Genomic DNA, 27182 nt, shown 5'->3' on the forward strand with positions numbered 1-27182 from the left:
GATGGAAGGAAGAAACAGGGACTTAAAGTCATAAAGAAGCAGCTGTGGGGAAGCACTGCTTCTGCCCTGAAGTTGGTTCAACCCCATGGGAGGCCTGAGGCCCTAACTGGGGGAAGACAGAAGTCCTGGGGCCACCATGAGTCCTCCTGAGTCCTTGGCTACCCCAAACCGACAAACCTGTCTCCTTTGTCTGCCAGCACCATGAGTGCCGAGGAGGATGCCAAGTGGCTTCAGTGGGTGACACACCAGTTTGAAACCATTGCGGGAGAAGACAGGGAAATCAACCTGCAAGAGCTCAAAAGAGCCCTGAACGTGAAAGAGGCAAGTGTCCACTCCAGAAGTGGGGACCCCGCACTCATATTTTGTAGAGGAAGAGTAATCTGCTTTGCAGGACACAGTACCTCACAAGGAGGGAAAAGTTGCTCCCCGGGTTTCTCCGGGCTTGAGGCTCCACCTCTAAGTGGGGCCAGAGGATGTTTCTGTCTCTGCTACTGGGGTCCTTCCATCCCTCGCCTCCTGGGGTCTTCCAAACAACACGTGCAGTTGGAAATCAGTAGCTTGTCAAATCTTAAGAAACATTATTGCTCTCATAGTTACTGCTAGCCTCATGGGCAAAGGTGCTGCTATGACTTAAGCCTCCTGCCACAAAATAAGCTTTTCCATGATTTGTATCCATTAAAGGCCCATTTGCACTGCCACGCCATCTCCAGTCCTCTCTCTTGGTTTCATAGGTCCTCTGCCCATCCCCATAACAGCCTGCACGCCCGACAAAACAGCGGAGAAGTTAGCAGAGAGGCGGAAGGAGTGAGTCTCACCCCAGGTGTCCTCTGGGCTGGCATCTCATGGTGGCCTGTGTCCTTGATGGGTGCGAGCCAATGAGCATTTGAATGCCCCTATTTTGATAGGAGAGCCCCTCATTTGCTGGTAACGGAGATACTACTTAGAACTCTAAATGCTGTGCCTCCTTTCATAGTCAATATGGGGAAGGAAAGAAAGATCTTCTCCCTAGCAGGGGCTATAAAATATCTTAAGATAAAGGCCATTTGGGATGGTAGAGAGTGATAAAGGACTTACTCGAGGGACCCAGGGGAAAAAGAGTGAAGCCAAGGCAGGGTTGGACTGCCCACAGTAGACTTCCTGCTTGTGAACTGAGGTCAGACACCAAAGCCCTTAGGCTCCTCTCCCTGCCTCAAGGGGAGCCTCCGGGCCTGGCATATCTGTGACTCTGACCCAGCCTGTTTTATTAATTTCTGTGTTTCCAGTGCCTAACACCAGGCCTGGCAAGCAGAGGCTGCAAAGACATGATTGTTGAATGAAGGAATGGATGAATGATGAATGGAGTGAGTAAATCGGCAATTGAGAACAGGTGCTGTTCAGAACAAGTCTACGTTAAGAACACTTAAATGTAGGCTGTAGGCACCCCCAAACAACAGGAAAAGGCATAGACACAGATACTCAAGTGGCATCAATTTTATAAGTTCTTCCTGGTTTCACTATCCCTCGGGGTGACCCCAAGGGGAATGAGACAGGACCTGGGAAGAGCCTTCAAGGACCCTGGATCTGACCCTTTTCCCATGTTGAGTAAGGGGCCACCAGAGGTATGGACTGCAAGGCTGATGGGGGCAATAGACTGTGGGGACAGAGAGCCTATGCAAATTACCAGGCCCGGGGGCCAGAAGGGCGTCAGAGGCCCAGACACAAGCCCATCCTCGCTACAGCTGAACAGTTCTCTCACCAGACCCCGAACTTGCTCTCAGCTGGCCAGATGCGCCATGGACATTGCCCCCTGATGTGGCCTCATCGGCAGATCACACACTGTGTTCAGGCACCTGGGTCCTCCCTGATTCCCACCACCCCACGGTGTGTACACACACACATACACATACACGCAGATGCAGTGAATGAATTCAAAGCCTGGGCCCTGTGGCCATACTTGCGCCCATCCCCCTCCCCCTTCTGGTCACAGTCCTTTGCCAAGAGATTCTTCATTCTGTTTGACTCGGATAGAAGTGGCACCATCACGCTTCAGTAGCTGCAGGAGGCATGGACCCCGCTCATCCACGGCAGCCCCACAGACAAACTCCAATTCCTCTTCCAGGTGCATGATGTTGACGGTAAGGGCCCTTTGTGTGGTGGGGGGCAGGACTCAGTAGGGGGGACAAAGGGAATCGGCCTATCTCAGTGACTACCCAGCATGGGGCTGTTTTCTCCAGGTGAGGCTGACAGCTCTCTCTCTCTGTCTCTGTGGGTTCCCTGCCCTGTCTCTGGTCTCTGCTTCCCTTTTGTTGGGGGAGAAGGTAGGTCCCTGGCAGGGAGACAAATGCCCTTGATTCAACTCAGCAGAAGCCAGAACTTTCCTTTGTTCTTTTATATGTTTAAAAAAAGAAATTGTTTTGTTGCTTTTTAATAATCATCATAATAGCCCACTATGACAAAAATCACCCATAACATTGTTCTATACTGTCTTCTGATAGCATACACTCACCATCCACTTTTTTTTTTTTTTTTTTTTTTTGCGGTACGTGGGCCTCTCACTGTTGCGGCCTCTCCCATTGCAGAGCACAGGCTCCGGACGCGCAGGCTCAGCGGCCATGGCTCACGGGCCCAGCCGCTCCGCGGCATGTGGGATCTTCCTGGACCGGGGCACGAACCTGTGTCCCCTGCATCGGCAGGCGGACTGTCAACCACTGTGCCACCAGGGAAGCCCAACCCCATTTTAGAGATGAGCAAAGTAAGGGGCAATACTCTAAAGGACGTATAGCCCACCATCACCCGGTAAGGGGCAGAAGCAAGTTGCTACCTCAGGTGTGTCACAGGCCAAGAAATCACTAATCACGAGTCCTACCGCTCATGACAAATGAAAATACATACAGGAGAAAAAAGTGCCCCAGATCCCATCTCAGTTGGTACAGTAGTTTCTCCGATTGGTTCCAGGACCCCAGTGGATACCAAAATCCGTGTATGCTCAAGTCCCTTAGATAAAATGGAGTCATACAGTCAGCCCTCGGTATCTGTGGGTTCCACACCCGCCGATTCAACGAACCGCGGGTGGAATCCCTGGATGTAGAACGCAGTCTTTCGGGGGGTCGACAGCACTTCTGGCTTCCTTTTCACATCACTCTTAGCCACTCATGTTCACATAAGGCCACAAGGCTGGACTTGAGGGCCCAACTGCAGCCTCTCAGGACAACATGGATGAGCAAATTTTGCTACAGGTTGGGGAACCACAGGGAACCGCTTCACCACCACCTCATATAAAATTCGCCTCTGGATAATTGAAGCTCTGGGCACATAGCTCCTTATAGATTAAGTAAGCAAGTGTATCTTCTGGGCAGATGATCTTGGAAGTTGAGTGGTACTTAGAGAGGAGGCTGCAGATTCTGGAGGAAGGCATACACTGAGTCCAAAGATTCTCCATGCTTGGGGAGATGTTCACCTCTGTTGAGCTCAGCAGTAGGGAGCCATGGAAGGTTTGTGAGTGGAAGGTGCCATATGTCCGTCGATTGCCTGGTATATGCTCCTAAAGAGAATTGGTTGGCAGAAAGATGAAGATGAACGAACCACTGATGCAATGGTTGTGCAAGGCAGGGCGAGTCTGCAAGTACAGAGCAAGGTCTGGGGGCAGGCCAGCAATCGGCTTCATCCTCATTTGGGCCAGGGAGCGGCTCCATCAATGTGGATGAGCTGCGCATCGTGCTGTTGTCGTGCCTGCATGAGAGCGCCATCTCGCTGGCCGAGGAGAAGCTGGACCAGCTGACGCTAGTGCTCTTCAAGTTGGTGGACAAGGACTGTAGCGGTGCCATCACCTTCGATGATCTTCGAGACGAGCTGCAACGCTTCCCCGGGGTCATGGAGAACCTGACCATCAGGTACCGCCCTGTCTCGTGCAGGGGCACTGCCAGTGCTGGAATTAGACACCAGGTGCGAAGTGTGGCCTGAACACATGGAGGATCCCTCAGCCCGGCCCCGCCCCTCCCTGCCCAGGTCAGCGCAGCCCCAGATAAGCCTCGCCCAGCCCCTCCCCTCTTTGCCTGCTTTCTCTTGCGGACAAAGGTCTGTAGTGCAGGGCAGCTGTTGTCATGTGTCCATTTTCTACAGTGTTTCTTTAGAATCAACTCACAATATTAAGTGCTGGGCATTTTTACAAATATACCAGTGCATAACATGGAAAAGGAAATTAAAGTTACAAAAGGACATTAAAGTTACTTCACCTGAGGTAACATGCCTAGGATCACACAGATAGTTAGCAAAGACAGTTATTTATTCAACTTGGTTGAGCAGCTACTATGTACCAAGCCTTGTTCTCAGTAATGGCAGAGCTCTGCTGGGGCTAGGTTCCAGACTGAGGGACAGGTAATTGATACCAATAAACAAGTATATAAACTAGATAAGTACAAATTTATAAGCACTGTGGAAAAAAATAATATAAAAAGGGTGTAACAACAGACCCAAGTTTGTCTGACTCCAAGCTCTGAGTAGTGCCAGTTTTGTAGTTCATTCTTTTTGTGTATTAACATTCTTGTGGGTTATCACAAAATGTCTCAGATTCTTCCATCCTTTTCGATTACCTCCCCTGCCTCACCCCCAGTTGGGAAGTAAGGAGAGGTAGTTAAAAAAAAAAGTCATGTGTGTGGCATCCGAAAGACCAGAGATTCATCCCAGTTCCACCTAGCTATGTGACTGTAAGCAAGTCACTTGACCTCTCTGTTTCCTGGTGTAAAAGAAAGCCAGCCTGTTTGCCATGAGGCTCCCCAAGAGTTAGTGGGCTGCAGAGGGAATGGGGTCTCTAGGTTCAGACTCTGGTGGTCCCCTCCACACCGCAGCCTTCTGAGTGGAGCCCTCTCTCACAGTGCTGCCCACTGGCTGACTCCTTCCGCCACCGGGCGGCCCTAACACCATCCTCTGCAGCTGACCTCTGCCTACTGGCACAACCACCACAGCCACCTGCCCTGCCTGCCCACCTACGAGGGCCTCCACGTGCTGCTCTTTGCCCTGGCAGCTAGTGCGCACCGGGCCCTCGGCGCCAGTGTCATGGTGGCCAAGGGCTGCGGCCTATGCCTCAACTTTGACTGCAGCTTCATCGCGGTAGGGTTCTGCGGGCACAATGCAGGGAAACGGGTAGGGGGACTGATGTAGGTTCCTCTTAGACAAAATGACCCACACGTGGACACCTGCAATGTCAGGGTAGGATGGCACCTTAGAACTCAGCTGGGCCAACACTCACTGGTGGGGACTAAGGCTCAGAGGGGGCAGTGAGCTGTCCATAGTCACACAGCAGGTAAATAACATAGCTGACATTTTTGTGTGCTACTATGTACAAGTCACAGTGCTAAGCACTTTCCACCTGATCCTCACAATAACCCTATGGTGGACCCAGAGGAGGTGGGCTGGCTCCTGTGCAGAGCTCCAACCAGAAAGAGAATAGTTCCAGAGGCCTTGAATGCCAGAATGTGATCCTGGGGACCAGAGACTGAGGTCTCCAAGTGTATTTGATGACACACTTTGGCAACTGGAACGAAATAAAACACAACAAAAAATAAACTGAAAACAAAAACCCCTCCCAATTACCCAGTATATGCTCACTTACTTATAATTATACATATGCCCTATTATCATTAGCCAATAGGTTTATGGCACAATATAACTATAAGGCAAGCTTCATCCTTTTCTTTCTTTTTTTAAGATTTTCTTGATGTGGACCATTTTTTAAAGTCTTTACTGAATTTTTTACAAGATTGCTTCTGTTTTATGTTTTGGTTTTTTGGCCGTGAGGCATGTGGGTTCTTAGCTTCCCGACCAGGGATCGAACCTGCACCCCTTGCATTGGAAGGTGAAGTCTTAACCACTGGACCACCAAGGAAGTCCCAAGGTTCATTCTTAATGATCAGGGGTGTAAATCTCTAGTCCAAATACTCCTCCTGACAATATCAGCTTCTTATTAGAGTGGGTTTTATTTACAACCTCATAACTGGCTACAAAGAATTCACACCAGGGGTGGGAGACATGTGACTCATTTTTGTGGTCACTTGCTCTTGCCTTATTAACACTATTTTCAATCTGCATTTTCTCTGTAGGGAATCTTTTTAAGTTACTTGTCCCTGCTGAGGGATGGTTAGCTTACTTAAGTTAAAAGCAGTTAATGTAATCTGCAAATCCACGTATCAGGGCATGCATAAATACATTGAAGTAAATGACCAAGTGAGGGGACCTTCATCATAAACGCCTTGAAAAGCCCCATCTGCCCCCAGGACATCTCGAGAACCACATGTGACATGGTGTCAGTCTGACATATGACTAAATGAGGGCACCATGTCTCCACAGATACTAAATATTAGTAAAAGCTTATGTGCTTCCCACGTGTTGAGATAAAAGTGATACCAGCAGACATTCTGTAACATTTTTTCTTCACCAATTCTGGAGATCCTACTTTGCAGAGCCCCAGCTTTGGACCTAGGGGAGCAGCGGAGGCTTGGGGGCAGGGGAGGTGGTGACAGGGCCCCGTTTTGGAAGCACAACAGGCTCAGGGTAGAGAAACAGCTGCTGTGGAGCAGAGGACAGGGCGGAGAGCGAGCCACGTGGGGCTCTCTACTGCTTTGCCCAGCCAGGTGCTGATGCTTAGGCACTGCCTCACGTGGCTGCGGGCCACGTGGCTGGCTCAGGTCCTGCTGCCGCACCACGACCTCCAGTTCCACCAGCTTATGGGCTACGTGGTGGTCAGGCTCTCCCTCGTCCACACTGTGGCCCACGTGGTGAACTTCGGTGAGTAGCCTGGAGCAGTGGGTGGGGACCCGGGCTTTCCACAAACCCCTCAGTTATCCTGCCCCTGTGTGTCCCACCAGCCCAATGGGCAGAGAAGGGGGAGGGGTGGGAACCCCAAAGGGAAAGTGCAGCGGGCAGAGCTTGTCTCGTGCTCGTCTGCAGCACTGCGGGCTCAGTCCAAGGCCAGCCCCCTCCAGTTTGGGGAACTGCTGCTCACCACGAGGCCTGGCACTGGCCTGACCCACGGCTCGGCCTCCCTGACCCGTGTGGCCCTGTTCCTACTGCTGCCTGGCATGTCCGCCTGCTCCGGCTCCTGGGTCCGCAGGAGCGGCCACTTTGAGGTGCCCCAGCCCTTGCCCCTTTGCCTGTCCCATCCTGGGCTCCCAACTTAATTTCATGCTGCGTTCCCTGTAAATTATTCCAGAACCCAGGAAGCTCCAGGCGGTCTGCATGCTCTGGACATGTGATTTGGGGTTCTGCCATTGGGCTGTAGTTTATGTCTCCTGAGTGAAAATGTTCTGCTCTAGAAGTTTCTTCTAGCTTTTTCGCTGGCTTATCCCCTTGCTCTAATTGGATTAAATTGGGCACAGGGAGGGGAAGGAACACAGGCTTTCGGGATTCTAATCCCCACCCCACTACTTATGGGTCACTCATTGTCCTCATCTGTAAAACGGATCTATAATTCTCTACCTTTGAAGTTATTAATATTTTAGGAATTAAATAAGATAATACATGTGAAGCCAATAACTACACACACCTGGCACATGGTCAGTCCAAAAGTATTAAGTATTAGGTCTAGCTTTGCTTTCCTCTCTCTAGCCTCCTTGAGATACAAGAGGTCACAGAGGATTTGGTTGGGAGACCGGAACTGTCCCTTGGACTGATTTTTAACTTACCAGGCCAAGGTCCCACAGCTAGTAGCAGAGCAAGTATTAAAACTCAGGGCTTTGCTCTTTCTCCTCCACTCCCAGAACACCATTGCTGTCTTTCCTTCCTTCCCCTGAGAAAGGGTCAGTGGACTGAGACACTGATGCTCATGAGCCCAGAACACCCCCAGGCAGATGTTCCAGATGTTTGCCACTTGCACCAAGAATCTTCCCTTACAGACTTTCTGGACCAAGCCCCCAGAACAGAGAGGCAATGAAGCTTCCCACCCCCAACCTCCTACCCAAGCCTGTTCCCAGGAGAGGTTGTGTGTGGCCAAGGCTCTGGGCACAGTCCTGGCTTTAAGGATGGCCGTGATTCTTGGCTCTGTTCCACCCCCAGGCCTTGACTCTGGCAACTTACTCCCTACCCCCACAGGTGTTCTATTGGACCCACCTGTCCTACCTCCCATGTCTGCATGGGCCCAACTTCTTGAAGTGGCTGCTGGTCCCTGGCACTTTGTTCTTCCTGGAGAGGGCCGTTGGCCTGGCCACGTCCTGCATGGAGGCCCTGTACATCGTGGAAGTCAATCTCCTCCCTTCCAAGGTGCAAAGGGGGCCTGATGAGCCAAGGGGAGTCACAGGTGGTGGGGTGCAGCAGCTAGTACTCTGTTAGACCCCCGCCCCCAAGGAAATGGGGCGCCCCATCACAGTGGAGAAGATAAGCAAAGTGCAAGACTCAATCCAGCCCTCCGGGAGTGACACTTCTGGAAGGGGAATGACGGATAGGCAGGGTACCACTAAAGGCCAGTGTGCACAGAATACCTTCAGTAAGTATATATTAGTGTCTACAAGGTGGCAGGCCCTGCGCTAGGTGACAGATGCAGAGAAGGCTCAGGCACTGTCCCACTCTCCACGGGCACACAGGCTAATAGGAGAGTCAGCCCTTCCATTACAGTGCAGGGCTGTGTTGGTAAGAGAAGAAGAATCCCAGGAGGTGTTAAAACTCTTTGTCTCTGAGAGATCAGAGAAGCTTCAGAATGAGAGGGGAGCTGCCTTTTCAGGGTTTTGAAAGATGAATAGGAATTTGTTGGATAGACAAGATAGGGAAGGGTTTGCTTGGATAAGGAACAGCATGGGCAAAGGCACAGAGTTATAAAAGGGCATATTGTGCTTGGGGGACTACAGGTAATTTGGCACAGCTGGATCCAAGGTGCCAGGGAGAAGCTGGAGGGGTGGGCAGGGCCTAAGGGTGAGTGGCCTCACTCTGCAGGCCACGGGGAACTCTTGAGCAGGGTGGGGGATGGGCGGGTGGTGGTACTGAGCCGCTTTATACTCCAGCTGCATTTCTTTAGTTGCTCTGTAGAAGATGGCTTGGAGGGGACCACTGGGGAGGCTGTCGCACATATGTAGATGAGAGCTCATGAGAACCTTGACCTTGATCTGGGTGGGGAGGGGGCATGTTACAGAAAGACTCAAGAGGTAACTGGCTGCACTTGCGGTTGAGGTGGGGAAGGCGTCTAGGCTGTCTTGCAGGTGCCTGAGTAACTGGGGCCATTTTTGGAGAAAGAGAAGGCAGTTCTAGGTGGGTTTGACTCTGGACAGCTTGAGAGTGAGGACACAGAAGCTGACTAAGAGGCCGAGGTTTCTGTCTAGACCCTGGCATCAGACAGAGTGGTTGGATTCAAATCCCATGGTTTCTTAGCTGGTGGCTTTGAGCAAGTCATTTAACCTCTCTGAGCCTCAGCCTCTCCTGCGTAAAGTGGAGAAAGAATGACATTCATCTCAGAGAGTCGCTGTGAGGACTAGAGATAGCACTAGAAGAGCTCCACACAGCTCTGGCACCCAGTAGGTGCTCAATAAACCGAAGCTACTATCCAGGAGGCTGTTGTATCCTGGGGAGATGCCCGTTCATGGTCGGAATACCACCCAAGTGCCACAGAAGTTCCAAGAAAGGGGCTGGAGCAGTCAGGGGCTTCACAGAGGGGGAGGGCCACTGAGAAGCAGTATTTACACCACAAGAAGTGGGATCACACCATGAGCCCCACTTCAGACACAGCCTGACTTCCCTTCTCTGATCACTGCTCACCCCCTGGTTGGCAGATGTGCTGCAGGGGCGAGACCCCACTCACAGGCACAGAAGAATCTCATGTCTGGGGCCAGCCTGGCTTATGGTGGAGAAAGACGACCCAGCCTCCATCCTCTGGCCTTGGGGCCCCTGGCAGCTCTGGGCCTGCACAGATGACCCTGGTCTCTTTCTTCTCTCCCCAGGTCACTCATCTCCTCATCAAGAAATCCCCTCTTTTCCACTACAGGCCTGGCGACTACTTGTATCTGAACATCCCCACCATTGCGCACCACGAGTGGCACCCCTTCACCATCAGCAGCGCTCTCGAGCAGAAAGGTAGGCCTGCGCCAGCCCCACCGGTCACTCAGCAGGTATTACTGAGTCCTTGCCATGTGCCAAGCAAGGCTGGGAACCAGGAACACAGAGGTGAACAAGACCAGACACACAAAGTCAACCTCCCAAAGCTCCCTCTGGAACACAGAGGCAGACGTGCAGATGCTGACTGAATGGGGTGTTTGGGGCTGTACCGGCTGCCATGAGTGTCACAGGGGAGGGCCTGGCCTGGTGGGGGAAGTGGGCAGGGTGGCATTTCAGCTGAACTTTGAAGGGTTCGTAGGAGTTTCCTAGGTAGGGAAGGATGAGGGGTTGGAGGCGGAGGGAGAAGCATGAAAACGTGGAAACGTAGGAGGGTCTGATGTAGTTTGGGCTGAGGGTTGGGTGAAGTAGGGGCAGCGGGCGCAGGAGAGAGGGTCAGAGAAGGGACCAAAGGCAGACAAGAGTGGCTGGCAAAGTCGATGAGAACCAGGGTGGGACTGTGAAAGACTTCGAACGCAGAGTGGAACACAGAGTGGAACACAGGATGGTGCAGGCGTTTGAGAGCCCTCAGAGGTCTTAAGCAGAGGAACAGCGGCTCAGAGGAGAGGGGACCTGGTCGTTTCCAAGGGGGCTGTGACAGGAAGCCAGGCTCCTGCACTCCATGTGGGCATGAGCACTGTGGGGCGCCAAGGCAGCAGAAGCCCTCGCACCCTTCTCCCCCATCCCTGGACCACCCCTATTCCCTCTGGATACCCAGCACCATAGAACCACTCAGCTGACCCTCCCTTTGCCCAGCTGTTCTCTGACTCGCAACCATGCGTGGGCCTGCCTTCTGGTCCTGAGCTGTTGGTCGGGCCACAAGCTGGACCTCTGACCTCCTGGCTGGGCATTGGCCCTCCCACCTCAAGCAGTGCTTCTGACAGAGGAGGCCTTGCGTGGCCTGTTACAGCGAGACCCTTGCTCGGCTTCGTGAGGAGTAAAGGATTCTGGTTGCCAGGGTTCTCTGACCCACCCCCATTAAAAACTGTAGCTTCACTCAGGATGCCTCCCACCCCCTGGCCTAGCTCCCTCAGTTCAGGGCGCAGACCCAAGTCCAGGGTTCCCCACCCAAAGCTGCACAACACCTGCCCTGGAATCATGTGAGTGGTGGCCTGGATGTACAATAGGGTGAGGGTGTGTGTTAGAGAGGGTGGGTTATCTTCTTCCTATTTTTCTTTCCTTTGCTGTTTTGTAAAGAACAGATATGCTTCCGGAAAATTCAGACAGTATAGAAACATGTCCCGAAGAAAATTAAAATCCCTCAAGTAATTCCACCCAAAGAAATCCATTGTCCCAAGGGGGAAAGGGGCGAGGGGATGAATTGGGAGATTGGGATTGACATATATATACTCTTGATACTATGTATAAAGTAGATTCCATAATGAGAACCTACTGTATAGCATGGGGAACTCTACTCAATGCTCTCTGGTGACCTAAATAGGAAGGAAATCCAAAAAAGAGGGGATATACATATAGTGATTCACTTTGCTGTACGGTAGAAACTAACACAACATTGTAAAGCAACTATACTCCAATAAAATTTTAAAAAGAAAAAATATAAAACCATTGCCTTCCAGATCTTGATACATCTCCATGGATAATCAGAAGCAGAGATAATTCTGCATGCAAGGGATCACTGTTCACACTGTTTTGAAGCCCACTTTTTCTCCGTGAATAGTATGTCATGAAAATCTTTGCATGTCAGTTCTTTTAAAAGAAGAACTTTTCCTTTTAGTGGCTGCATACTATTCCAACGTATCAATACTAATATGATTATAATGACCATGTTTATTTTATGGATGTGTTATTTATTTGACCAATTCTTGAAGGGGTTTCTTCAGGGTCTCAGCTTGGAATCTGCCCATATCTTGGGCCCAAGTCCCCTGCAGTGAGCTGAGTGAGTCTATATGGGGGCTGGTAAATCCTCCAACTTTGTTTGCAGAGCTGGCTTACAGAATCAGGAGTGGGACGCAGGCTGGCAGGTGTGGCTGATTGAATTCAGCTGACATTTAAGAGGCCTTCTCCATATGAATCACTGTGTGAGGCAGTTCAGGGTGCATCTGTGTGACAGGGCATAGCCCAGCCCTCCTGCCTCTCTGCACCCTGAAGGGTGAGGAAGCGCCAGGAAGGCACATGGGAGTAGGGATCCAAGCATGTGACTTTTCAGTCCCCTCCTCACAAAGCTGTGAGAGGATGCCTCACCTCTCTGTAAACACAGGGTCCAACGAGTTCATTCAGGAACTTAGGTGGACAAAAAAATGTGACAACTTTGTTTTCACTAACAGCTAACTAAAATGTAGCATTTTCTTCAGGTATGAATGCAGGTAACAAACCATAGTAGCATTACCAATCCATGTGCCTTTTTTGAAATGAAAACCATGGATTCTTCTTCATATCACATTACGGTTGCTGTCCATACTTTGGGACATTTGCTAATTCACGTTTCCAGTGGCCATGTGACTCCCACTGCATCTTGTTATTTCATGTATTAACAAAAACACACATGTATTCTTAAAATTTTTAAAAATATATTTTGATAACTGTCTCATTATAATTGGTTTCATTTGTAATTTCTACATATGTTATTCAATGTATTTAAAAGCCTTATTCTGAGAAGGAGTCTATCCATTTCCTTCGTACGACTGCCAAAAGAAAATATGCCAAAATAAAAGAAAAAGGATGAGATCTCTTAGGGGCCTCCTTACTTTCATGTGGGTTCTTTCTGGTACCCCTCAATAGAGGGGTAACCCCCCCAGGCTTTTCCATCGGTCATCCACTCAACAGGGAACATTAGTAAGCACCCCCTGCATCCCAGACACTGGGGGCAGTGCAAGCTGTTGCTCCCACCATTGACTGAGAGCCTACTGTGTGCAGAGCTGTTGACAGGCACCCGGTTGAATGTGGGAGGGAGAGGGTCCCCACCTTGGTGAGACCCTGGCTTGATGGAGGAGGCCTGGCCCCCACCCCTAGGGGGCTCCCAGTGTGCTCGGGGCCACTCTGACCCCTGCCTTGGCAAAGGAGACTGAACCCTTAGGTTGACCTCACCGAGCAAGATTGCCAGGTCTGCACAGAGAGCTCGGCTCTCCAAGTCCCATGACTGTGGCTGCTAGTTTGGGCCTGAGGAAGGACATTCAAAGGAAGACTTAAGGGGCGGATGCCCAGTCCCAATCCCTCCAAGTGAGACAGGTCTGTCCCTGCTGGAGAACAGTGCTGAACCCTTGCCTCCCTCCCTGTCTCTTGCTCAGACACCATCTGGCTACACACCCGGTCCCAGGGCCAGTGGACAAACAGGCTGTATGAGTCCTTCAAGAAATCAGACCCAGTGGGCTGTGGTTCCGAGAGGCTCTCAAGGAGTTTGAAGATGAGACGGAGTCAGAGGAAGCCACAGGTAAGTGACTGCAGGGAAGTAAGTCTCCACCATGGTGACAAACACATGGGGAACAAGTTGCCTTCTTAGTTGGCAACCACTCAGCAGCTGTCATGTGTACTGGCTGGACGGTGGCACACAGGGCGAGGCAACTACAGACTGTGTGGGCCAAGAGCTTCCTCGAAGCCTGACCACTCCAGATCCTCCCCGCTCCAGTGTGCTCCGTTAGAAAGAAGGGGACAATGCAAAGAGGGGGAAATTGAGATGAGAAAAACCCACCCCCACCTCTCTGCTCTAATGCTTTCTAACTGTATGGCCTTGGGCACATCTTTTAGCCTTGCTGAGCCTCAAGTTGTTCGTCTACAAACTGGACGTGCTTGCCACCATTGGCTTTCCTCTTACACTTGATTCTGTTGAGGACCAATGGAATGAATGCATGTCAAGTATTGAGTGAACTGAGCAACATGGTCCAGAGGGATCATTCATTATCACCATCACCATCATCACCGCCACCATCATATCATCATCACCATCACCATCACCATCACCATCACCATCAGCATTGTTATCTTTTGAGTCCTGATGAACTGCACAAAATTGACAATCTGCCAGTGCCTGGAGTGAATACAAGTTCTGAGAGGTTTGGGAGGAATACAGAGAGATCAGAGCAGCACCTGAGGAAGCAGGGATAGATGTAGGAGGCTGAGGGTGCCTGAACACTTAGTAGGCTGTACCACTAAGCCGGGAGATGGGTTAATATGTGGAAACCCTGTTGAAGTTCAAAGGAAGAAAGCCCCCAGGCCTGGCCCAGCCTTGCCTTGCCCCTGTGGAATTTAAAGTCCAGGGGAGAAAACCATGTGGAATCCTGCCTGGTCAGACCAGAGAGACCTTCTAGAACAGTGCCAAGAGCAAAGCTCTGGGAAACGGAGAGGTAGGTAGAAACAAGCAGAGTGTTCTCTCCTGTTAATCAGGGGAAACCTCACAAAGGAGAAAGCTGATTTTCAAGACCGGGTGAGTCTTGGCAACTGAGATTGATGGGTAAGTACACTAAAAGCGGAGTTTCCTTGGGGTCTTAAGCACCGCTGCCAAAGAATAAATTGGCATAGTCTTTCTGGTGGGCAGTCTGGCTATATGTGTCAGCATTTTAATATCTATACCGAATGGCCCAGCAATGCCATTTTTAGGGATTTAGCCTAAAAAGCTAATTGGACATGTACACAAGAAGTACATTAACCACCTTGTCATTCATTCATTTAGCAAATATTTATTGAGCACAGGATCTACTGTTTTCCAGGTACTGTTTTAGATGCTGGAGATATGTCAATAAGCAAAATAGCCATTGGCACTGCTTCCCTTCTGGAGGGGGAGATAGACAGTAGATGCACAAATAGATATAAAATGTGTCACATGGTAATAAAAGCCATGAAGAAAATAAGTTAGGGTAAAGGGAAAGAGCTAATTTATATAATATACCGTGGTTGTTAACAAGAATGAGAAAATGAGGATAACCAAAATGTCCAACAATAGGGAAGCAGTTAAATAAATTACTGATCCCCCTTCTAATAGAATAGTAGGTTGCCTAAAAAAGACTGTGAATGTACATGCATTAGCACGTAAAGCTTGTCAAGATGTAGTAAGTGGAAAAGGCAAGTTACAAAGCAGTACGTTCCATTTATGTTAAAGTGTGTGTGTGTGTGTGTGTGTGTGTGTGTGTGTGTGTGTGTGTGTGTGTGTGAAAAAGATCTGGAAGGACAGAGAAAATGTTTAGAGAAGTTGTGTCTTCCAATTCAGGGTACTTTTTTACATTATTCTTTAAAGTTCTGTAGTTTCTGAATCTTTAAATAAACTAACACGTACTGAACTTGTGGTTTAAATCATGAAGCACTGTTTTTTTTGAAACCAAACAGGGTTTGCAGCCCCAGCCCATCCATTTTGGAGCCTTGGCACAGGGCGCAATGGCCTCCAACAAGGATGTCTCTGTGGAGCTGATGCCCTACAGGCCCAAGGGAACTCCACAGCAGGGGGATGAAGGCCTGGTGTACGTGGGGACAAAGGACGGGGTTCAGGCACAGTGGGAAGCTGCAGCCGAGGACGTAGGCCAGGTAAGGCTGAGGAAGCTGGGGCTGGAGCCAGGAGAACCAATGATATTTCTTCCCAGGAACGGTGGGTGGGTCCTTGGAATTTGGAAGAGAAGGCCTCAAGGGCAGGCCACATTTAAGAAGGACCACACACCATGTGTAGCCAGTCACCTGCATGGCACCTTCATAACTTTTGCCATATTTACTTCCCACAGGTAATATTTCCTACTGAATCTTTCTCCTTACATCCCAACGTTACTTTCAACTTAATCGTATTTTAAAAGGACTCTTTAGATTGCCATGTTTAATGAAGAACCAGTTATCATGTGCCTTAAACAGAAGATAACTCTGAAAGGAAAAGCAATGTAATTAAATTCTTGCCAGATGTTGCTGCCTGCTAAGTGAGGCTCTGAGCCTGAGCTGCATCCACTGCTTGTTCTCTTTCTTTCTCTCTCCCCCGCCCCCCTCTCTGTCATGCTCTCCATCTCTTTCTTTCTTAGCTTGTTAAAAGAAAAAATGGAGGAGGGATTAGTAAGTGTTAGAGAGATGTTAAAGATATAATAACCATGATGTAAGCCTTTCTCCTTGCAATCAGCAGGATTTTTTAAAATTGTAAGAGAAGTATCCCTCTCACAGTGTACTTCCTAAAATAATCCTCACAAGTAGTTCACATGCAGCATTGTGGAGGACACAGAATTCAGTTGCCCCCAAAGAAGCAGCGTGGTGTGACATGGTGAGCGCAGGACGGGCAGCTGGAGGCCCAGGCTCCACCCTGAGCTCTATGGGAACTTGAGCCAGTCATTTCCACTCTCGGGTTCAGCTTCTCTCTGTGAAATAAGGGATTTGCTGGGATGATTGTGAAGGTCACTCCTCACCAGAGAGAAACTATCACAGGCCCCTGCAGCCCTTTCGGGGGTTGGTGTGGGGGGGTCTGTTTCCTTCATCTTCAGGAAGGAAGCACTTTGACCTCAGGGAATCTGGTCTGCCTGTCCTCGGGGCTGGAGGAGTTAGGCAGAGCAGAGGAGGCCTGCTCCCTGCCCCCAGGCAGCTCCCTGTCAGCAAGCCCAGAGCAGGGTCCCAAGGGCAGGGGCGAACTCTGAGGCAGGCCCATGCGTAGCTTTTCTGCCTGGAGCAGCTGGGCAAAGCTCCCAGGAGGAGCTGCCACTCCAAGTGAGCTGCACACTGAAGGATGCACAGGAATTTGCCAGCTGGGCAAGAGGAGAGCATGCTCTAGGCACAGGGAAAGAATGTTCAAGGCTGGGGCTGTGTCTAGAAACATGGAAGCTATCGGGAGTGGCTGAGCCCAAGAGGCGGCTGGGGTGAGTCTTCTCCCATTACACCCTGAAGCTGACTTGTGTTGGACCTCTAGAGCGACTGTTACATTTTTCAGGAATTTTGAGAGCCAGTTATTAAGCACAGTCATTGGTGGGAGCCATGATGGCAGCGTTTATACTGGAAATCTAGACACTAACAATCAGGAGTTTGTCGTTGCTGGTGGTGGTGCTTTCTTTTTCTGAGGAGTCCGTGTACCAGCACACCACTGATGTTCTCCCTCAAAAGTGCCCCATGCTCCCTGGAATGGTTGGGGCAGAAAAGGCAATTCCCTTTTTGTAAGGTTGCTCAGACTGGCAAAGGTGAGGAAGCCTCTGAGAAATGCCTGGCCTGCCCACCCCCAGAGACCCACCTTCTCTGCTCTACTCCCTGCAGGTCTCCGAGGTGTCCTCTGAGAACCACCAGTTCTGTAACATCAAGGTGAGAGGCTCAAGAGGGTGGCCCCAAGCAGACGAATCGAAGCCTCTGCCCATGGGGAGGGCTTGTGGTGGCTCTTGGTACCTGGGTTCCACAGTCCCCACGGTCTGACTCCCAGGTCTCCAGATAATGGAACCAAACCCCTGACCTCACAGGGCACACGGGGAGTGCTGGCTGGGCCCTGCTCTCACCAGCTCTGCATGCGAACATTCTAGGGCTCTCCCAGACTCAGGCTCAGAGCACAGCGTGTAGAATGTGCTCTGAGTGGGAGTCACTTACTCCTGGGTTCCAGCCCAGGAGATGACTGCCTGCATATAAAGGGAGGTACTGAAGTGTCGGGGTCCGCTTCTCCCTCACCCACCCACCCTCTCTTTCCTCTAACCCCTCCTGCATGCAGTGCTACATCGATGGCCCTTACGGGACACCCAACCGCAGGAACTTCGCCTCCGATCATGCTGTGCTTATCGGGGCAGGCGTCAGCATCACCCCCTTTGCTTCCATCCTGCAGAGCATCTTGTACAGGTGGGTGGACAGGCTGTGGCCCTGCCTGCATCCCAGGGCAGAGTCCTGAGAGATCGCCTCCCCTCCCCACCCTGCTTTCTCCTTCCTTTCACCTGGCTCCCTCTCACCTTTTCTCTCTTTCCTCTCCTGCTCTTTATTGGGTCTCACCCCTCCCCCTCCTCATGGGTTGGGCCCTGCACTGTTCTCTGGGGTCCCGAGAAATCTCATACTCACCCCAAACTCAAAAGCCCCTCCTCTCTTCTCCCCTCAGGCACCAGAAGACAACGCACATCTGCCCCAACTGCCAGCACTCCGGGGGGGAGGGTGTGCAGGATGCTGACATGAAGCTCCACAAGGTGAGTGAGCACCGCCTCTTGCAGGAAGGACTGGAGAGCTCCCCAGACACCAGAGCTAGGTGCCCCCCTGTGCAGAGGCATGGGGGGATAGATGACCTCCCCCCAGGCTTGGATCCGCTGGTCTCTGTGTTCAGGGCTCCCCCAGAGAGACATTCTGGGCCCTAAAGGCGGGCATCTCGTTAAAGAACACGGAGCCTGAAAGTCAGGCAGCCGGGATTCAGTTACAGCCATGGTGCTTGCTAACCGTGACCTGGTGGTTGTTTTAAAAGTGAAAATGTTTACCGTTTGAAAATTTATTATTCTGTGTAGGCCACTTCAAAGAGTTTCTAAAAAAAAAAAATAATGAAGTAATGTTTTTCTGGCTGTCCTAAACTTAAGATCTCAGAATACTGCTTGCTGTAAACAATAGATTATTAGAGAAAATCCTGACCTGGTTGTCAGGACCCCGAGTTCTCATCCCATGCTCCTCTGGGGCCTGGGCAATGTTCCTCACCTCTGTGAGCCTTGGTCTCCCCCTTCCTTAAATGGGGGCGATAATGTGTGCCCTGCTAAGAGCAGGGTGGTTACACCAGGGCCCTGGGGATCACAGATATGAGTGAATGAGGTAGGCCCCCCTCTGAACTAGACCCTTCTCCATAGGTGGACTTCATCTGGATCAGCCAAGACTAGTGATCTTTCTAGTGGTTTGTGAACCTGCTGACCAGACTGGAGATGGACCAGGCCGGGGAGACTCAGGAGGGTAGGAGAGGGGAGGGGCCTGAGGATGATGGAGGTGGGGCAGTGGGGTTCAGGGTCTCTTTAAGAAAGTGTTTAGACTATCCTATTTCTATAAAAAATGTGGGGGAGAGGGGGCTGCTTTTTTCCCCCAATAAAATGTAATATTTTTTGAAACTTAAAAGAGAGAAGAGAAAAAAAATTCATAATCCCATCTAGGTATCCAGGCATTTTAAAGGATTTCCTTCTGATATTTTTTCTTATTCACATTTTATAAAAATGTATAGCCTCCCCCACCCCATTTCTCTTTTTTATGACATTTCTTTTTATTCAAAATGAGCACTTATTAAAAAGTTAGATTACCAGGCCTCATTCCAGACCTTCTAAGTCAGATTGTCTGGGAATAGGGCCCAGGAAGGTACATTTTAACATGATTCTCAGACAATTTGTATTCACGCTTTTTTTAAAAAAAGTTTTTTTGAGGGATAATTTACATACAATAAAATTCATCAATTTAAGTGTCCAATAAATACAATGGCATTTTGACAAGTGTGTCCAGTTGTATAACCATCACCATAATCAAAACATGGGACTTTTCTATTACCCCCAAAAGCTCCCTCATCTCACTTTGCATCAATACCCTCTCTCTACTTGCAGCTCCTGGCAACCACTGATCTGCTTTCGATCACTATAGTTTTTCCTTTTCTAGAATTTCATAAAAATGGAATCATATAATATGTATGTAGTCTTTTCTAACTTCTTTCACTAAACATAATACCTTTGAGATTTATCCATGCTGTTGCATGTTAAATTAAAGTAAGTAGTTAATTCCTTTTTGTTGCTGAGAAGTGTTCCATTTTCTGGATATACCACAATCTTTTTCCACTCAGTTGCTGATGGATGTTAGAGTTATTTCCATTTTTTAGCCATTTTTGACTATGAAAGTCTCTGTGTGGACATATGTTTCCTCTTCTCTTGGGTAAATACTTAGAATTGGGATTGCTGGGTAGTATGGTATGTGCTAAGTTTTATTAACTGTCAAATTGTTTTTCCCAAATGACTGTACCACTTTGTATTTCCATCAGCAGTGGAGTTCCAGTTGCTCCACAACCTCATCAACATTTTTTTGTTTACATCTTTATTGGAGTGTAATTGCTTTACAATGTTGTATTAGTTTCTGCTGTATAACAAAGTGAATCAGCTATACATATACATATATCTCCATATTCCCTCCCTCTTGAGCCTCCCTCCCATCCTCCCTATCCCACCCCTCTAGGTGGTCACAAAGCACCAAGTCATCAACACTTGATGTTGGCAGTCTTTTTAATTTTAACCATTCTAGTGGGTGTATAGGGATATCTCAATATGCTCTTAATTTGCAGTTCCCTAATTAATAATGATGTTGAAGATATTTTCATGGTCTTATTTGCTGTTTGTATGCCTTCTTTGTAAAGTGTCTGTTCAAATATTTTGTCTGCTCTTTAAATCCAGATATTTTTCTTCTTTTTATTAAATTGTAAGAGTTCTTCATATATTCTGGAAACAGGTCCATTACCAGGTGTACATTTTATAAATATATTCTCCCAGTCTGTGGTTTGTCTTTTCATTTACTTAAACTGTCTTTTGAAGAACAAAATTTTGAAATTTTAATGATGTCCAATTTATCAGATTTCTTTCTCTTATTCTTCTTGCTTTTTTTTTTTTTTTTTTTTTTTTTTTTTTTTTTTGCGGTACGCGGGCCTCTCACTGTTGCGGCCTCTCCCGTTGCGGGGCACAGGCTCCGGACGCGCAGGCCCAGCGGCCATGGCTCACGGGCTCAGCCGCTCCGCGGCATGTGGGATCCTCCCGGACCAGGGCACGAACCCGTGTCTCCTGCATCGGCAGGCAGACTCTCAACCACTGCGCCACCAGGGAAGCCCTCTTCTTGCTTTTTGTGTCCTAACTAAAACCTTTGCCTCACCCAAAGTCATGAGTAGTTACTCTTGGGTTTTCTCCCAGAAGTTTTATAGTTTTAGCTCTTTATTTAGATCAGTCTCATAGTGAGTTCAACAAGGTCCAGGTTATAAGGTCAATATGCAAAAGTCAATTATATTTCTATTTACAAACAACAAATAATTAGTATTTAAAAATATTTAAATAGAATTTCAAGAACCATGAAATACTTAAGGATAAATTTAGCAAAATATGGGCAAGATCTGTATACTAAAAACTACAAAACATTTCTGAGAAACAGTTTTTTTATATTTCTTGTACTTGAAGTTCATTGAACTTCTTGGACATCTGGGCTTATAGTTTCCATCAAATTTGGATAAATTTCAGCCATTCTTTCTTTACATATTTTTTTTCTATCTCCCCTTCTCCTTCCTGTCACTTCAATTACACAGATCTTAGACTGTTTGATATCTCACAGGTTATTGTGAGTATGGTTGTTGTTGTTTTTTCCTCTTAATCTGTGCCTCATATCAGATAGTTTCTATTGCTATGTCTTCAAGTTCACTCATCTTTTCTTCTGCAGTAACTTATCTATCCTTCCCATCCTAATAAAAGTCCCAGCAGGTTTTTTAGAATAGATATCAAGAAGCTTATTCTAAAATTTATACGGAAAAACCAAAGGACCTAGAATAGCTATTAATCCTATCCATTGTATTTTTCATTTCTCTTATTGTATTGTTCTTCTCTAAAAGTTCCATTTGGGTATCTTTTATGTCTTCCATTCCTCTTCTCATCATAGCTGCTTTGTTTTGTTTTTACATTCTCAAGCACATTTATAATATTTGCTCTAACATCTTTGTCTAAGTCCATCATCTCTGTCATTTCTGGGTCTGTTTCTAATTACTAATTTTCTCCTAGTTATGAATCATATGTTCCTGTTTCTTTACATGCTTGATAATTTTTTACTGGATGGCAGGTACTGTGAATTGCATGTTGTGTTCTGGATTTTGTGGTATTTCTTTAAATAGTACTGTACTTTGCTCTGGTGCACAGTGGCATTGTTTAGGATGGTTGGATACTTTCAAGACTTACTTTTAACTTTTGTTAGGGTGAGTCCAGAGCAACCCTTATTGTGGGGCTAATTCAGCCCCAGGGCTAAGGCGCTGCACCTCTGAGGACTCATCCTACTGCCTTGTATATTAGAAGGTCTCTGCACTCTTGATGGTGGAACACAAACTATTGCCAGCTCTGTTTGAGCTCCAGGTACTGTGAAGCCTCATGTTTTCTGGTAATTTTCTTTCACATGTGTACAGATTAACTCTGAGCCAAAGACTGAGGGGGAACTTTATGCAGATTTCCAGAGCTAGTGAGCCCTCATCCTCCCTTCCTCTTTCTCTTCTTCCTTTGGTCTCTCTTCCTCTCTGCAGTTGCCCTTTTTCTAGTTTTGTGCCTGGCACGTTCTAGCTGTCCTGCTCTCTGATCTCCAATTTCTGTCTTCTCAATTCAGTGAGGCCGACAGCAGGCAATTATAAGGCTCACTTCAGTGTTTCCTCCCTCAGTAATGACAGTCCTACATGACCTGTTGATCAATGTCTGGAAACCATTGTTTTATATATCTTGCTTATTTTTCTAGTTGTTCAAGGTGAGAGAGTAATATGGTTCCTTTTACTCAAGCATAAGTTTTTAATAGACGTAATCTGTAAGTAGAAACGAACATGTGAACAAACATATACATTTATTGGGGGTGTGTGCTCAATATGTTTCCTGATGAGGTAGCAATCAAAATGTTTAGAAAGTGGTCTAAGATAAAAATTATACAGCTTGGCATATACAAATTCTTTTGCTGATGGTCCCTTCTTTTATGTGTTCATTAAATTGGAATGTTTAAACGTCCTCCCGCCAGTCCCTGCAGTCTCCCCTCCCCACCCAGCAAGTGTTTTATCCTACATTTTTTACTAAGCATTGCATGATAACGTTTCTCTGGGTTATTTAATAGTCCTCATGGGACATCTTTGTGGAATACTGAGGTTTTGTACTATGTTTAAAGTTAATCTGTTAGTCATTATTTTGTTTTGTTATGTTTTACTACGGAAGATCTTATATAAGGAGGAATATCTCTAGATATGTTTCTAACTTCAAGAGAATTGGTAAGGGCTTCCCAGGGCTTCCCTGGGCTTCCCTGGGCTTCCCTGGTGGCGCAGTGGTTGAGAGTCCGCCTGCCGATGCAGAGGATATGGGTTCGTGCCCCGGTCCGGGAGGATCCCACATGCTGCGCAGCGGCTGGGTCCGTGAGCCATGGCCACTGAGCCTGTGCGTCCGGAGCCTGTGCTCTGCAACGGAAGAGGCCACAACTGTGAGAGGCCTGCGTACGGCAAAAAAAAAAAAAAAAAAAAAGAGAGAATTGGTGAGGTTTTTTTATAGTGTTGAATTCACTGGAACTAGATATTATTTGGCTGGTTAATTATCACAAGGTTGCCATGAGTAAATTCAAATTCCTATGCTAAACATAGTTTATAAGTTCAAGTAATCAGACACAGTTTTCTACAAAAAACATTCAAACACATATAGTTTACTATAAGAAACATCCAAAGCCTTAAAGCACCAGTCAATAGTCTTTAGAAGAGAACAATTAAACCCTAGAATATTGTAGTAAAGCTTCTTGCCCTTTCTTGTAAATAACAATTAAAGCAAATATTTATATAGCATTGACTTTGTTCTAAATGCTTTTAAGTATGTTAATTCGTAAGAAACTTACTTTTATGATGACAGCCTAAGGGAAAAGTTTAGATTTAATTTAAATTTTCTAGTAACTGGTATATAAATATTTGCTGTTTGCTTCTTCCTAATCTGTGTAAACAAAGGGTAACAGCTAACCCACTGCTTTGCATTCTCAAAGCCACTTGAGTCAACAACTTTGTTACCTCAAATTTCTTCCAAGGTTTCTCATTGCAGCTGAAGCACATGGCCTCTGATTTCAACTTTAATCATATACCGAGGTTTGAGTTACAGAATTTGTGTTTTATAATTTTTAATTTCTATAGCTTAGGCTTCAATTGTGCTGTTTGAGTTGAGTCTTTTACTCTATCCCATAATAGCTATAGAACCTTGGGCACATTGCTTTGCCTCTATCTCCTCATCTGAAAAATATGGATACTACTAAGTACCTACCTCATAGGATTGTTGTGAGGATTGGGTGAGAGATCATCTGTACAGCACTTAGAACAAGGGCTGGAGCTTAATAACTGCTCAGTAAATTTAGCAGTAGTAGAAGTCATACTAATAGTAGTAGAGGTGGTAGTAGTGGTAGTAGTAGTAACTGCTCAATAAATTTAATAGTAGTAGCAGAAGTAGTAATAGTAGTAGTAGTAGTTGCTCCATAAATTTAATAGTGATAGTAGTACCAGTACTAGTAGTATTTAATGGCTATGTAATGAATGATACAGTTGTTTGCCGTAAATTATTTAACCATGCCCCTACTACTGGACATTTTGTTTACTCCTAATTCTCCACTATCATAAGTAAAGCTTCAATTAATATGCATGAGCACATAGTTTTGTTTCCCCCTTCCTTTGGATGATTTCCTTAAGAGAGTGTCCCAGAAATGGGAGGACTGTCTGGAACACGCTGTCTTGGAGACAGCGTAAACCTCCACAGCGCCTCCTTCTCCCTCCCACTCTGATGTCTCATTCTCTCCTTTCTTACCCCTGTGTGGGGGGATGGGGGGGCAGTGACTCTGAGGAAGAAGGGCCAAGGCTCTCTCAGGTGGGCATCCCTTACGGTACCTCTTCTTCCCTCCTGCACCACCACACTACTCAAGTTCAGTGATGTGTGAAATAAAATGTGGTGACCCTCCTAGGGCCATTTGCATTTTAACAGTGGCTGAGATCTTGAGCCAAAGGAAAAGTGGGCTAATCGTGGCATATGAAACAATAGAGAACAAGCTGGGATGGCCTCAATCCTTTAGAGAGACAGAATCCTTTTAAGGATAAAGGATTGTCAGCTCGTGAATCCAACATGGTAGATCAGGCCCCGCCGTTTCTGGCCTGCATTGTGGCAGGGGTGTGGGGCAGCACTGTCCAGTCTTCTCCCCATCATGGCACACCAGGAAAATGACAACATTTGTTTGCCACCTCTGGGAGAATGGAGGAAACTGCTTGAGCACAGAGGTGCCCACCTGGATGTACCAATTGCCCTAGAGCTGGCAGGATCAGTATCTCACAAACCTGTCCCATTGCAGACACAGAGCTGTGGACGCTCAGGCCTAATGGGTCTCCTAGATGCCAGTCTCTGCCCTGTCCCTTCAGTCCTCTGACTCCCCTCCCTGAAATGCTCTTTTCATCTCATCATGCCCTGCTCCAGTACCCTCTCCCTGCCCCCATTCCCTAGCTGGGCATTCCAGATTCTTCACATTCTGGCCTCAGTGCATATCCAGTCCTACCCGCTGTTGCACCCATTCAAGGATGCTCTGCTCCAGCAGGGCAGTCACATCATGCCCCACAAACTCCAGCCTCCCACTTTTGTCTCATGCTGCTCCCTTCTTAGGGTGCCTTCCTTCACCTCCCCTTTGAGTCTCAGCCCTCTTCCAAAACCTCGCCCAATCCCCACCATCCCAGGAAGCGGCTGCGTGTGCTCCAGCCTTCCCTGTATATCAGTAACATTTGCCATCTGATCCACTCACTCAACCCTTGACTCTTTGGTCTCAGTGGTCTTTCCATGTGTGCATGGCTTGTGTCCCCAACTAGGCTGAGCAGACACCATGAGGCACAGAAGGGCATGAGTTCAGAGACCAAGGACAGCCACGCTGCCCTGGGATTCATTTACCTTCTGTAAATATAAGGTCCAGCTCCTGGGGTGGTTGTGAGACTTACATTAGACAATGGCTGTACGATAACTCGTCTATGCCATGCACAGGGCCTACCCAGCTTGAGCAGCTCAAGATAGCCATCTTTCCTCTCTGCAGTGCTGGTCAAATGGAGGTACTGGTTGAATACGGTTGGCTGACAGTGTGAGTCCCCCTTCAAGCCCCAGGACAAGGTGGCTGGCATCCTGCCCTGTCCCCATCATGGGTGTTGGCCCCTCAACCCTGCCCTCTCCTCCCCCACGTAGGCTGTTTCCTGGAGCTGCGCATGTATATGACCTCTGCGCTGGGCAAGAATGACATGAAGGCCATTGGTTTGCAGATGGCCCTCGACCTCCAGGCCAAGAAGGAAAAGGATTCCATCATGGGCCTCCAGACACGCAGCCAGCCTGGGCGGCCAGATTGGAACGAGGTAAAGGCCACCTGGAGCCCTGAAGCCTGCAGGGACTAGTGGGTCTGAGAGCCTGAGGCAGTGACTGGGGAGTCCAGGGCCAAGCAAGCAGGAGCAAAGCTTGAGGCCAGCATCCGAGTCCAGCCAGGATCTCAGGGCTGGAACAGGAGGCAGGGGACCTACGTTCTGGCTCCATCACTAGCTCCCTTTGTTCCACCACTAGCCTCCGTTTCCCCACCTGATCACAGAGGAAGTTAGCCCATACAACCTCCAAGGCATCTCCCAGCCCTGACCCCCTGCAAACCAGAGTCTGAAGGCCCCAGTGGACAGAGTTCCAGGGAGGCATCAAGTCTTATCCGTTCCTGGTACAAACAGGGAAACTGAGGCCCAGAGCCACAGAATAGTTTGCAGTCTTTCTATTTTATTCCTCAGATTGGTTTTATTATTATTTTTCCTCCCTGAGCACTTACCAGTTGGGGTGCAGAGTTTGCCTGAAGTGACCAGAAGGTATTACTTTTCACACTGCTATAGATGATCCATGTTTAGATAGTGAGAGCTTGGGGGGAACGGGATGCCAGCGGGGCTTCGGCACCAAGAGAACTTTAGGCAAAGGCAATTCTTAAGCAGAACTTGGGGTGGAAAAGGGTCCTCGCTGGGAGAGAAAGCCTGACTTAAGGAAAGAGGCATTTTGATGGAGGCCCGTGGGCTAGCATGAGGTTGGGGCTTTGGAGGTCAGTGTGCCCTCTGGGCTCTGCCATCGCCCTACAGCACCGCAGCTGGTTTAGTGCACATCTCCCCCATGGATGCAGCTCCTTGAACCGAGGGCCTGGGTCTTACTTCTTTCTGGTCCAGCCCCTCCCTGGGGTCGGAGTCAGGTTACTCACTGAGCAAACAGCCCCTAAACTAATGGCTGAAGCCAAGCAGCTGTGCCCTGGGGCTCCTCATGGGGAGGACAGCCATCCTGGCCCATTATGTCTTTGGCTCCACTGGGTGTGTCACTGGGCGGGTCCACAGTCCCCCCTCTTCTCCCGCTGCTCTCCCCCAACCCTGTGCACTCCAGGTGTTCCAGGAGTTAGCCACTGAGAAGAAGGGCAAGGTGCAGGTCTTCTTCTGTGGCTTCCCAGCTCTGGCCAAGGTGCTCAAGGGCCATTGTAAGCAGTTCCGCTTCAAGTTTTTCCAAGAGAACTTCTAG

The 27182-nt window shown here is 48.3% G+C and overlaps 1 protein-coding gene across 1 annotated transcript; it reads left to right on the forward strand.

The window, feature by feature from the left end:
- Window positions 1–201: 201 nt before the first annotated feature.
- Window positions 202–27182, forward strand: NOX5 (NADPH oxidase 5). Its single transcript, XM_059056110.1, is given in 15 exon segments — window positions 202–327; window positions 1967–2114; window positions 3659–3869; window positions 4851–5085; window positions 6606–6759; window positions 6922–7100; window positions 8062–8229; window positions 9894–10026; window positions 13290–13432; window positions 17197–17241; window positions 17636–17760; window positions 18011–18095; window positions 18735–18834; window positions 25848–26011; window positions 27051–27182. Coding segments are annotated over 15 exon segments (2148 nt in total).

Source organism: Kogia breviceps, chromosome 3 (genome assembly GCF_026419965.1).
Source record: "Kogia breviceps isolate mKogBre1 chromosome 3, mKogBre1 haplotype 1, whole genome shotgun sequence".
In the NCBI taxonomy this organism is placed as follows: domain Eukaryota; kingdom Metazoa; phylum Chordata; class Mammalia; order Artiodactyla; family Physeteridae; genus Kogia; species Kogia breviceps.